At 42.5% G+C, this 12,033-nt stretch overlaps 1 protein-coding gene across 1 annotated transcript in view; it reads right to left on the bottom strand.

Annotated features, from left to right (window-relative positions):
- The window catches only part of LOC145345624 (dynein axonemal heavy chain 8-like), a gene marked incomplete at its 3' end in the record, with an annotated part of 1,250,971 nt that overhangs the window by 693,301 nt on the left and 545,637 nt on the right, over nucleotides 1-12,033 (bottom strand). Inside the window, exon 23 of the mRNA XM_080193458.1 lies at nucleotides 5,875-5,978. Coding sequence (XP_080049584.1) covers nucleotides 5,875-5,978 — 104 coding nt within the window. The remainder of the gene's footprint in view (nucleotides 1-5,874; nucleotides 5,979-12,033) is intronic.

The following is a 12,033-nucleotide window of genomic DNA, read 5'->3' as shown; positions in this document are numbered from 1 at the left end:
ACAAGCAAGGAGATTGCAGAACCTTTGACTTTGATCTTTGGGTTCCCACTGTCCATGGGGATAGTGCCAGAGGACTGGAGAGTGGCAGATGGTGTTCCTCTGTTCAAGAAAGGAAATAGGAATGGCCCTGGTAATTGTAGGCTGGTCAGTCTTACTTCAGCAGTCAGTAAGTTAATGGAAAAGGTCCTGAGGGATAGGATTTATGATCATTTGAAAGATGCAGCTTAATCCGAGATATTCAGCACAGATTCATGAAAGGTAAGTCTTGCCTCACAAACTTGATTGAATTCTTTGAGGAGGTAACTAAGTGTATGGATGGAGGTAGAGCAGTTGACGTTGTATACATGGATTTCAATAAGGCATTTGATAAGGTTTTCCATGGTAGGCTCATGAAGAAAGTAAGGAGGTGTGGGATAGAGGGAAATTTGGCCGATTGGATAAGTAACTGGCTATCTCATAGAAGACAGAAGGTGGTGGTGGATGGAAAATTTTCAGGCTGGAGATAAGTTACCAGTGGTGTATCACAGGGCTCAGTGCTGGGTCCTCTGCTATTTGTGATTTTTATCAATGACTTGGAGGAAGGGGCTGAAGGGTGGGCCAGTAAAATTGCTGATGACACCAAGATTGCTGCAATAGTGGATGAGGTGGAAGGTTGTTGTAGACTGTAAAGAGACATTGATAGGATGAAGAGCTGGGCCAAAAAGTGGCAGATGGATTTTAGCCCTGATAAGTGTGAGATGATTCATTTGGTAGGACAAATTTGAATGTGGATTACAGGGTCAACGGTAGCGTTCTGAGGAATGTGGAGGAACAGAGAGATCTTGGGATTCACATCCACAGATCTCTGAAGGTTGCCACTCACGTGGATAAAGCCTTGAAGAAGGCCTATAGTGTGTTGGCTTTTATTAACAGGGGGTTAGAGTTTAAGAGCCATGGGATTATGCTGCAACTGTATAGGACCTTAGTGAGACCACATTTGGAATATTGTGTTCAGTTCTGGTCACCCAATTATAAGAAGGATGTGGAAGCATTGGAGAGAGTGCAGAGGAGATTTACCAGGATGCTGCCTGATCTGAAGGGTAGGTCTTATGAGGAAAGATTGAGGGAGCTAGGGCTTTTCTCTTTCGAGCAGAGGAGGATGAGAGGTGACTTAATAGAAGTTTATAAGATGATGAAGGGGATAGAAAGAATGGACGTTCAGAGACTATTTCCTTGGGTGGATGTAGCTGTTTTTATGGGGCATAACTATAAGTTTCACAGTGGGAGATATAGGAGGGATGTCTGAGGTAGATTCTTTACTCAGAGTGGTTGAGATGTGGAATCACTGTCTGCTGTGATAGTGGTGTTGGACACTTTAGGAACTTTCAAGTGGTTATTGGATAGACACATGGAGCACAATAGAATAACAGGAAGTGGGATAGCTTGATCTTGGTTTTGGAAAAAAGCTCGGCAGAACATCGAGGGCTGAGGGCCTGTACAATGCTGTACTGTTCTATGTTTCTATGGAAAGGGGTTTTGGAAGTTCTGGACAACCTGAGATCCCTGAGTGAATGATCCATGGGAATGAAACTGTTCCTCTTCCTTTTGGGTGACAGACTCTGAGTAGGGAACCTGGAGAGAGGTTAAAATACCCCATCTCCCTTTTACGTGCCAATGACAAATTTTTCCCTTTGGCTTCACCATGGAGGCCTGGATATATGAACAGGTTAGCGCTAGCTGAGAGTATGGTGGAGGCATGTTTAATTAAGGCATCAAGAGGGAATTAGATTATCTAAATAAGAATAACGTGCAGGGCTATGGAGAGAATCACAATGTTAATTGATCCTAGGGAGAGCTGGTGCAGGCTCAAATTGGCTAATTTGCTACATTCTGTGCTGTAACAATTATAAAATTCTGTGCACATCAAGGCAAGATTCTCTCTTGTTGGAAATGGTCATTGTCTGGCACTTGTATGCCACAAGTGTTACTTGTCATTTATCAGCCCAAAACCTAAATGTTAGCTGGGTTTTTGCTGCATGCAGACATGGCCTGCTTCAACATCTGAGGAATAGAAAATGGTACTGAACATTGCATTATCAGTGAATATCCCCACTTCTGACCTTATGATAGAAAGAAGGTCATTATAATGCAGCTTAAGATGATTGGGCTTCAAGCAATAAAGTTTATAATTTATTTTATTAGTGTCACAAGTAGACTGTTTATAATATTGCAGTGAAGTTACTGTGAAAATCCCCTAGTCGCCACACTCCGGCACTGTTCGGGTACAGTGAAGAAGAAATTAGCATGGCCAATGCACCTCACCAGCGCATCTTTCAGACTGTGGGAGGAAACCTACAGACACGGAGAGAACATGCAGGCTCCATGCAGACAATAACTCAGGCGAGGAGTCAAACTCAGGTTCCTAGCACTGTGAGGCAGCAGTGCTAACTGCTGTGCCCCCATTTAGCCCTGAGGAGCTCTTGAAACAATGTCCTGAGGTTGAAATGAATGCCTTTTAAAACTACAACATCTAGGTACGACTCCAACCAGTGGAGAATTTTGCTCCCAATTCCTTTTGATATCAATTTTTCCAGAGCTTTGTTGAATGCTGCTTGGATGTTAAGTGCAGTCACACTTGCCTCACCTCATGGAATATTTATCAAGCTCTTCTTAGGCACAAGGACACTGCATCAATTTCCGGTCACTATGTTCCTTTAGAAGGATGTTAAGGTCACTGAGAATGTGCAGAACATATTTAATAGAATGGTTCCATGATTAAATTAGTGCATTTAATGTAAACACTTGCTATTGAGACACAGTTGTTTTTTTAATGTAAAGCTGCACTTACCTTCTTGGCAAGAGTAGTGTTTAATCATCACTAAACAAACCTCTTTGTCCCTTACAAATTGTAAGGTGTGAACTTACTTTGGCATTCTCCTCCTCATCTGCTATAGTTCAGTGTTGGAACTATGGAAATCTTATGTTTTCAAGCTTCCTGCAGTTCATAGAACATAGAACACTACAGCGCAGAACAGGCCCTTCGGCCCACGATGTTGTGCCGACCAGTTAAAAAACAATGACCCACTAACCTAAACCAATCCCTTTTCGTCCATAAACCTATCCACGGATCTCTTAAACGCCCCCAAACTAGGCGCATTTACAACCGCAGCAGGCAGGACATTCCAATCCCTCACCACGCTCTGGGTAAAGAACCTACCCCTGACATCCGTCCTATAACTACCACCCCTTAATTTAACGCCATGCCCCCTCGTGCTAGCTTTCTCCATCCGAGGAAAAAGGCTATCACTATCCACCCTATCTAAACCTCTAATCATTTTATATGTTTCAATAAGATCCCCTCTTAGCCGCCTTCTTTCTAGCGAAAACAACCCCAAATCCCTCAGTCTCTCCTCATAGGACCTCCCCTCCATACCAGGCAACATCCTGGTAAACCTCCTCTGCACCCTCTCCAAAGCCTCCACATCCTTCCTGTAATGTGGGGACCAGAACTGCACACAGTACTCCAAGTGCGGCCGCACCAGAGTTGTGTACAGTTGCAACATGACGCTGCGACTCCTAAATTCAATCCCCCTACCAATAAATGCCAAGACACCGTATGCCTTCTTAACAACCTTATCTACTTGATTCCCAACTTTCAGGGATCTATGTACACATACACCTAGATCCCTCTGCTCATCCACACTATTCAAAGTCCTCCTGTTAGCCCTATACTCAACACATCTGTTATTCCTACCAAAGTGAATCACCTCACACATCTCCGCATTAAACTCCATCCGCCACCTCTCGGCCCAGCTCTGCAACCTGTCTAAGTCTCCCTGCAAACTATGACACCCTTCCTCACAATCTACCACACCACCGACTTTGGTGTCATCAGCAAACTTACTAATCCACCCAGCTATACCCTCATCCAGATCATTAATAAAAATTACAAACAGCAGTGGCCCCAAAACAGATCCCTGAGGCACACCACTCGTAACCGAACTCCATGACAAATATTTACCATCAACCACCACCCTCTGTCTCCTATCTGCTAGCCAATTCCTGATCCAATTTCCTAGACTACCCTCAATCCCATACATCTGCATTTTCTGCAGAAGCCTACCATGGTGAACCTTATCAAACGCCTTACTAAAATCCATATATACCACGTCAACTGCCTTACCCCCATCCACCTCTTTGGTCACTTTCTCAAAAAAGTCAATAAGGTTAGTAACGCACGACCTACCCGCTTCAAAATCATGCTGACTATCTCCAATCAATTCATTACTCTCCAAATAACTATAAATCCTATCCCTAACAATTTTTTCTAAAACCTTGCCCACAACAGAAGTAAGACTCACCGGTCTATAATTCCCGGGGAAGTCTCTGTTCCCCTTCTTAAACAATGGGACAACATTCGCTATCCTCCAATCCTCCGGTACTATACCAGAGACCAACGACGACCTGAAGATCAGAGCCAGAGGCTCTGCAATCACCTCTCTTGCCTCCCAGAGAATCCTGGGGTAAATCCCATCCGGACCAGGGGACTTATCTATTTTCAAACCCTCTAGAATATCCAGCACATCCCCCTTATCAACTGCAATACTGTCTATTTTACACCCCTGCAACCCAGTGTCCTCCTCAGCTATATTCATGTCCCCCTGCGTGAACACCGAAGAGAAATATTGGTTCAATGCCTCACCAATCTCTTCCGGTTCCACACACAATTTCCCTCTACTGTCTGTAACTGGCCCTAATCTTGCCCTAACCAACCTTCTGTTCTTGACATACCTATAGAACGCCTTAGGATTCTCCTTAATCCTATCTGCCAAAGTCTTCTCATGTCCTCTTTTAGCCCTTCTTAACTCACTCTTCAACTCCCTCCTAGCCAATCTAAAGCTTTCTAATGCACTACCTGAGCCCTCAAGCCTCATCCGAACATAAGCCTCCTTTTTCTTGTTAACCAACGAAACAACTTTTTTAGTGCACCACGGTTCCCTAACCCTACCAAATCCTCCTTGCCTGAGAGGGACATACTTATCACGGACTTGCAGTAGCTGCTCTTTGAAAAAACTCCGCATGTCGGACGTTCCCAGTCCCTGTAATCTCCTAGTCCAACCTATGCTTCCTAATTCTCTCCTAATAGCCTCATAATTACCCTTCCCCCAGCTAAAACTACTGACCCGAGGTTCATGCCTATCCCTTTCCATCACTAAGGTGAACGTAACCAAATTGTGGTCACTATCACCAAAATGCACACCAACTTCCAAGTCTAACACCTGGTCTGGCTCATTTCCCAGCACCAAATCCAATATAGCCTCACCTCTAGTTGGCCTATCTACATACTGAGTCAAAAAACCTTCCTGCACGCTTTGTACAAAAACTGACCCCTCTAACGAGCTAGAGCTACAGCAATTCCAATCAATATTAGTAAAGTTAAAGTCCCCCATAACAATTACCCTATTACTTTCACTCCTAACCAGGATCGTCTCCGCAATCCTTTCCTCAACCTCTCTAGAACTTTTAGGAAGTCTATAAAAGACTCCCAACAGGGTGACCTCTCCTCTCCTATTTCTAATCTCCGCCCATACTACCTCAACAGACAAGTCCTCATCAAACTTCCTCTCTGACACTGTGATACAGTCCTTGACCAATAATACTACCCCTCCCCCCTTCTACCTCCTTCTCTACTCCGACTAAAGCATTTGAACCCCGGGACCTGCAACAACCATTCCTGACCCTGCTCTATCCATGTCTCTGAAATGGCCACAACATCAAAGTCCCAGGTGTAGGTGTAGAATCCTTTTAAGGTTTATTGTGGATCGAGTATGTTGACTGCACTTTTTTTGTGTTCCCTTCAAAAATCATTAGTTCATTCCAAAATCACTTTTTTACCTTTTCAAACTCCTCATTTTTTTTGATATGATGACCATCGGCTTTGGAAGGGATGTGGGCGATAAAGGATGCAGGTTTTTCTTCAGGATCCTCTGAAAATCCAACTCGTCTACGCTCTATGTCAAAGGTTACAAGACAGAAAGTCTCAGGTGGAAAATCTAACTAATGAAATTTCTGTTAAAATTCATGCCAACTATACAAGCAATATCTATGTCTCTAACTTCAAAGATAAATATCTTAGTCCAGTAAAATAATTTAGTCCATTTGAAAATAACTTCACATATGTACAAGAAATATGAAATATAACCTGTTTTCTGAAATTAAAAATTATTTGAAGAATTATTTGTAAATTTTAATGTTTCTTTTTCAACTGGATTGGCTGTTGTTGGTGGGTTGCTGGAGAGGATGGGGGTCGGATGGGTGGAGGGCAAGGAATTCCATGCATCGCTTTCATTTCATTCTAACCCTGGCCTATTTTCCTAAATTAGATCTTACTAAGCAAGGGAGGAGGACCCAGCCAATAATATCTCCCTGGTAGCTAAATTCATGACACCATTTGAAGCCGGATGCGATTTATGCAACATGCAATTGAGGGGTTGAGAGGTTCTTCCCGCTCAGAAAGGACAGTAGGACTCGAGGGCACAGCCTCAAGATAAGGGGGGGGCGCAGTTTAGAACGGGGTTGAGGAGGAACTTCTTCACTCAAAGGGTGGTGAATCTCTGGAATTCTCTGCCCGTTGAAGTGGTGGAGGCTACCTCGCTAAGTATATTTAAGACACAGGTGGATAGGTTTTTGGTAGGCAAGGGAATTAAGGGTTATGGGGAGAAAGCGGGAAAGTGGAACTGAGCCACTTCAGATCAGCCATGATCTTATTGAATGGGGGGGGCAGGCTCGAAGGGCTAGATGGCCTACTCCTGCTCCTATTTCTTATGTTATGTTCTTATGTTCAATCAAGACAAAAAAAATGGACAATCCTGAAGATCTTGCTGATTTAAGTAAAGTTTACTTATTAGTCACAAATAAGGTTTACATTAACACTGCAATGAAGTTAGTGTGAAATTCCCCTTTTCACCACACTCCAGCACCTGTTTGGGTCAGTGCACCTAACCTGAGATTTGAAAATCTTATCGTTATAATTGCTTGGGCCGAAGACACAAATAGGGTATTCTGGCTTAGATCCTCCATTGAAACCTGACCAGATTCAGTTGGTATCTGAGCCAGCCAAAACAGACAGTGAATTTGAGAGTGTGGGACAAGAACTGAAAGTGAGCAACCATGAACCAGCAATAGTCCAGTATTAAGGAGGAGCACATAATCCCTTTGTCTGTACATCCAGTGTTCATTTGTGATCTTCAAAAGTCCCATTTTGGTTGCTGTAAAATCTGAAAATATAGTCAGAGCTTTTAAGTTGGTATGTTGATCCTGAAGGGTTTAAACATAGAAACATAAAATATAGGATCAGAAATAGACCGTTTATCCCTTCGAGTCAGCTCTGCCTTTCAACACGATCATGGCTGATCTTTGACTCAATAGCATACTTCAGCTCTCTCCCCATAGCCCTCGATACCTTTAGAGTCTAGAAATCTATTTTCTTCCTAAATATATTCAGTGACTTGACCCCCACAGTCTTCTGTGGTAGAGAATTTCACAAGTTCACCACCCATTGATTGAAGAAATTTCTCCTCAAGAAAAGTCTCCTCATCTCAGTCCTAAATGGCTCACCTGTACCCTGAGACTGTGTCCTCTAGTTCTAGACACCCTAGGCTGTGAAAAGAACATCCCTGTATCTAGTTTGCTCAGCCCTGTCAGGATTTTATACAGTTCAATTAAAAGCCTCTAATTCTTCTAAATTCCAGGAAATACATGTCCAGTTGGCTCAATCTTTTCTCATACAAAAATTGCAAGAATCAGTCTGTTGAATCAATCGCTGCACTCCTTTTGTAGAGAAGGAGACCAAAACTGCAAACAGTACTCCAGGTGTGGTCTCCGCAATGCCTGTAAAACTGAGGTAAGCCATTCTTGCTCCTGTATAATAATGGGCAGTAAGAGCTTCTTTAAATATTTAAAGAGGAAGAGAGAAACCAAGGTGAACATAGGCCCGTGAGATAAATAGACTGGAGAAATAATAATGGGGAACCAGAAAATAGCAGAGTAGTTAAAACTTTGCATTAGTCTTCATAGTTGAAGACACTTACATAATTCTAAAATCACTAAATAATCAAGGGCAAAAGGGGAAGGGGAAATAAATACAATAACTATCATGAGAGCAATGGTACTAAGGAAACTAACAGGACTAAAGGCAGATAATCCTCTGGACCTGGTGTGTTATATCCTAGGATATTAATGAAATATCAACATCAATAGTGGATGCATTGGTAGAAATCTTCCAAGAATCCTCATATTCTGAAAAAGACCCTTATATTTTGGAAAAATGCTAACTCAAAAATGGAGGGAGACATAAACAGGTAACTATCAGCAGTTTGCTTAACATCCATCATTAGGAAAATGTTAGGATCCAATACAAAGGATATAATAGCAGAGCATTAGAAATATTTAATATAATCAATTGGAGTCAGTATGGCTTCATGAAGGGGAAATGCTGCTTAACAAATTTATTAGAATTTTTTGAGGTGGTAAGGAGCAGGATAGATGAAGAGGAAGCAGTAGATGTTATATACTTAGATTTCGAAAAAAAAACAAACATTCAAGAAAGTACTGCACAAAAAACCACTGGTGTCAGAGTCTTGGATGTCTCTGAGCCATACTGAAATTCTGAAATGGGAGGGTAAACAGATAAATGTCATTGTCTACACTGCCAGTAATGACATAGGCAGGAAGAGGGAAGAGGTCCTGCAAAGACAATTCAGGGATTTAGGTAGGGAGCCATAAGCAGGATCTCTAGGGTAATAAACCCAGGATTACTCCCCGTACCATGTGCTAGCGAGGCTTGGAACAGGGAAATAGTTGGACATGTGGCTAAAGGGAGGGCTTTAGATATATTAATCACTGGGATGTCTTAGAGCAAAGAACAAAGAAAATTACAGCACAGGAACAGGCCCTTTGATCTTCCAAGCGACCATGCTACCTGACTCAACCAAAACCCCCTACCTTTCTAGGGATCATATCCCTCTACTCCCACCTCATTTGTGTACTTGTCAAGATTGTCCTTAAAAGTCACTACTGTATCCGCTTCCACTACCTCCCCTGGCAACAAGTTCCAGGCACCCACCACTCTCTGTCTGCCTCGTACATCTCTTAAAACTTGCCCCTTGCACCTTAAACCTGTGTCCCCTAGTAATTGACTTTTCCACCCTGTATCCACTCTGTCCATGCCTCTTATAATCTTGTAGACTTCTATCAGGTCTCCCCTCAACCTCCGTCGCTCAAGTGAGAACAAACCAAGTTTCTCCAACCTCTCCTCATAGCTAATACCTTCCATACCAGGCAACATCCTGATAAATCTTTTTTGTACCCTCTCCAAAGCCTCCACATACTTCTGGAAGTGTGACGACCAGAATGAAACACTATATTCCAAGTGCAGCCTAACTAAGGTTCTATAAAGCGGCAACATGACATGCCAATTTTTAAACTCAATACCCTGGCTGATGAAGGTAATCATGTCGTCTGCCTTCTTGACTACCTTCTCCACCTGCATGGCCACTTTCAGTGAGCTGTGTACTGTACACACAGATCCCTTTGCCTATCAATACTCCTAATGGTTCTGCCATTTACTGTATATTTCCTATCTGTATTAGACCTTCCAAAATGCTTTACCTCACATTTGACCGGAGTAAACTCCATCTGCCATCTCTCCACCCAAGTCACCAACTGATCTATATCCTGCTGATATATATATATATATATGATTCTTCCTGCTTAGAAAGGATAGCAGAACTAGAGGGGACAGCCTCAAAGTAAGGGGGGGGAGGTGGAGTTTAGATCGGAGTTGAGGAGGAACTTCTTCACTCAAAGGGTGGTGAATCTCTGGAATTCTCTGGACATTGAAGTGGTGGAGGCTACCTCGCTAAATATATTTAAGTCATGGGTAGATAGGTTTCTGATAGACAGGGGAATTAAGGATTATGGGGAGAAAGCGGGAAAGTGGAACTGATCCACTTCAGATCAGCCATGATCTTATTGAATGGCGGGGCAGGCTCGAAGGGCTAGATGGCCTACTCCTGCTCTTAAATCTTATGTTCTATGTAAAACCTTGGTTAGTCCGCATTTGAAGTACTGTGTGCAGTTCTGGTCACTACACTACCAGAAGGATGTGGAATCTTTGGAGGGAGTGCAAAGAAGGTTTACCAGGATGTTGCCTGGTATCAAGGGTGTTAACTATGAGGAGAGGTTGAATAAAGTAGAGTTATTTTCACTGGAAAGATGGAGGCTGAGGGAATACTTGATAGAAGTCTACAAAATTATGAGAGGCATAGATATGGTGGATAGAAGCTTTTATCTAAGGTGGAAGTGTTAATTACAAGGGGGCACAGATCCAAGTGAGTGAGTGAGGGAAAGTTTAAGGGAGATGTGCAGGGAAGTTTTTCATGCAGAGTGAAGAGTGCCTGGAACGCAATGCCAGAGGTGGCAGTTGAAGCAGCACATTAGTAACGTTTAAGAGGCGTTTGGATGGGTACATAAATAGGAAGGATATGGGCTGAGTAAGGACAGGAAGTTTTTTTTAAGTTTAGTTGGACAATAATTGGCACAGGCCTAGAGGGCCAAAGGGCCTGCTCCTGTGCTGTACTTTTTTTTATTTTTTGCTAAATTTTATGGCTTTCCAAGGAGATCAACTGCCTCCACGCTTTATGCTCATCTGCTTAATCTTTCTTATCGCGCGTTTAACTGCTGAACATTTAACTACACACTGCTTGCACATAGTGCCCTATTACCCTCTGAAGTACTTGTCCCCTATAAAACAACTTCTTCATGTCCTTTTTGATATGACGCTAGTGTGGTAACGCAGCCCTTTTATGGGGCAAGTGATTGCTGGTCACATGGGCCACAAGGGCCTGTTACGATAAAGCGCATGAACTGGGGCAAATCGGGGAAGAGCACGTGGGCCTCAGGAGTGGGCGGACCCATCAGGAGTCAAGATGTACACTAGTTCTGTTTTGTGCCTGTTTTTTTTAACGTTGGCGACCTGTAACCAGTTGGATTCCAGGGTTCAGTGCTAGGACCACAACTATTTACAATTCATTAATGACTTGGAGAAAGGAAGTGAATATACTATAGCTAAAATTGCAGACAACAGAAAAATAAGTGGCAAGGCAAGTTGTGAGAGGGATGAAAGCAGTTTACAAAGAGGTATTGATAGGGTTAAATAAATGGACAAAAGTTGGCAAATGGAGTATAGTGTGGGAATGGTGTTCATTTTGGAAGGGAGTAGAAAAGAACAGAGTTTAATTCATATGGAGAAAAACTACAGACAGTTGCAACAGAAAGGGGCTCAGGTATTTGTGTATGAAACATAGAAAGCTAGCACACCAATGCAGCAAGTAATTAGGAAGGCTAATGGAATGTTGATCCTTAATTCAAGGAGTTGGAGTATAAGAGTAAAGATGTTATGCTGCAACTATTTTTTCTATAACTTCATTGCTGTGTTAATATAAGCTTATTTGTGAACTAACAAATAAACTTTAAACTTTGTGAAATGACATCTGGAGTGCTGTAAGCAACCTTGGTCCCCTTATTTAAGGAAAGGTATTATTTCACTGGAGGCTATTCAGAGTAAGAAATTTCACTACACCAGATTAAAGTCAACAGGTTTATTTGGTAGTACAAGCTTTTGGAGTGTCATTCCTTTGCCAAATTGAGTTTGGTGTCTATATATGCCCTGTCTATGAACACAATTCCTCACTCACCTGAAGAAGGAGCGACATTCCGAAAGCTTATGCTACCAAATAAACCTGTTGGACTTTAACCTGGTGTTGTGAGACTTCTTACTATGCTTATTCAAGTCCAACGCCAGCATCTCCACATCATGGCTGTTCAGAGAACATTCACGAGGATGATCCATAAGGATGGACTGCCTTACGAGGAAAGGTTAAGCAGGATAGGACTCATTAGAATTTGGAAGAATGAGAAGTGATCTCATTGAAACATAAAGGAATCTTAAGGAGTCTGACAGACTAAATGCTGAGAGGATGTTTTCATTCATGG

The sequence above is a fragment of the Carcharhinus amblyrhynchos genome, chromosome 7 (genome assembly GCF_965287045.1).
Source record: "Carcharhinus amblyrhynchos chromosome 7, sCarAmb.v2.hapA, whole genome shotgun sequence".
Classification (NCBI taxonomy): domain Eukaryota; kingdom Metazoa; phylum Chordata; class Chondrichthyes; order Carcharhiniformes; family Carcharhinidae; genus Carcharhinus; species Carcharhinus amblyrhynchos.
Note: the sequence above shows the minus strand (reverse complement) of the source record. Positions and strands in the feature narration are given on the sequence as shown.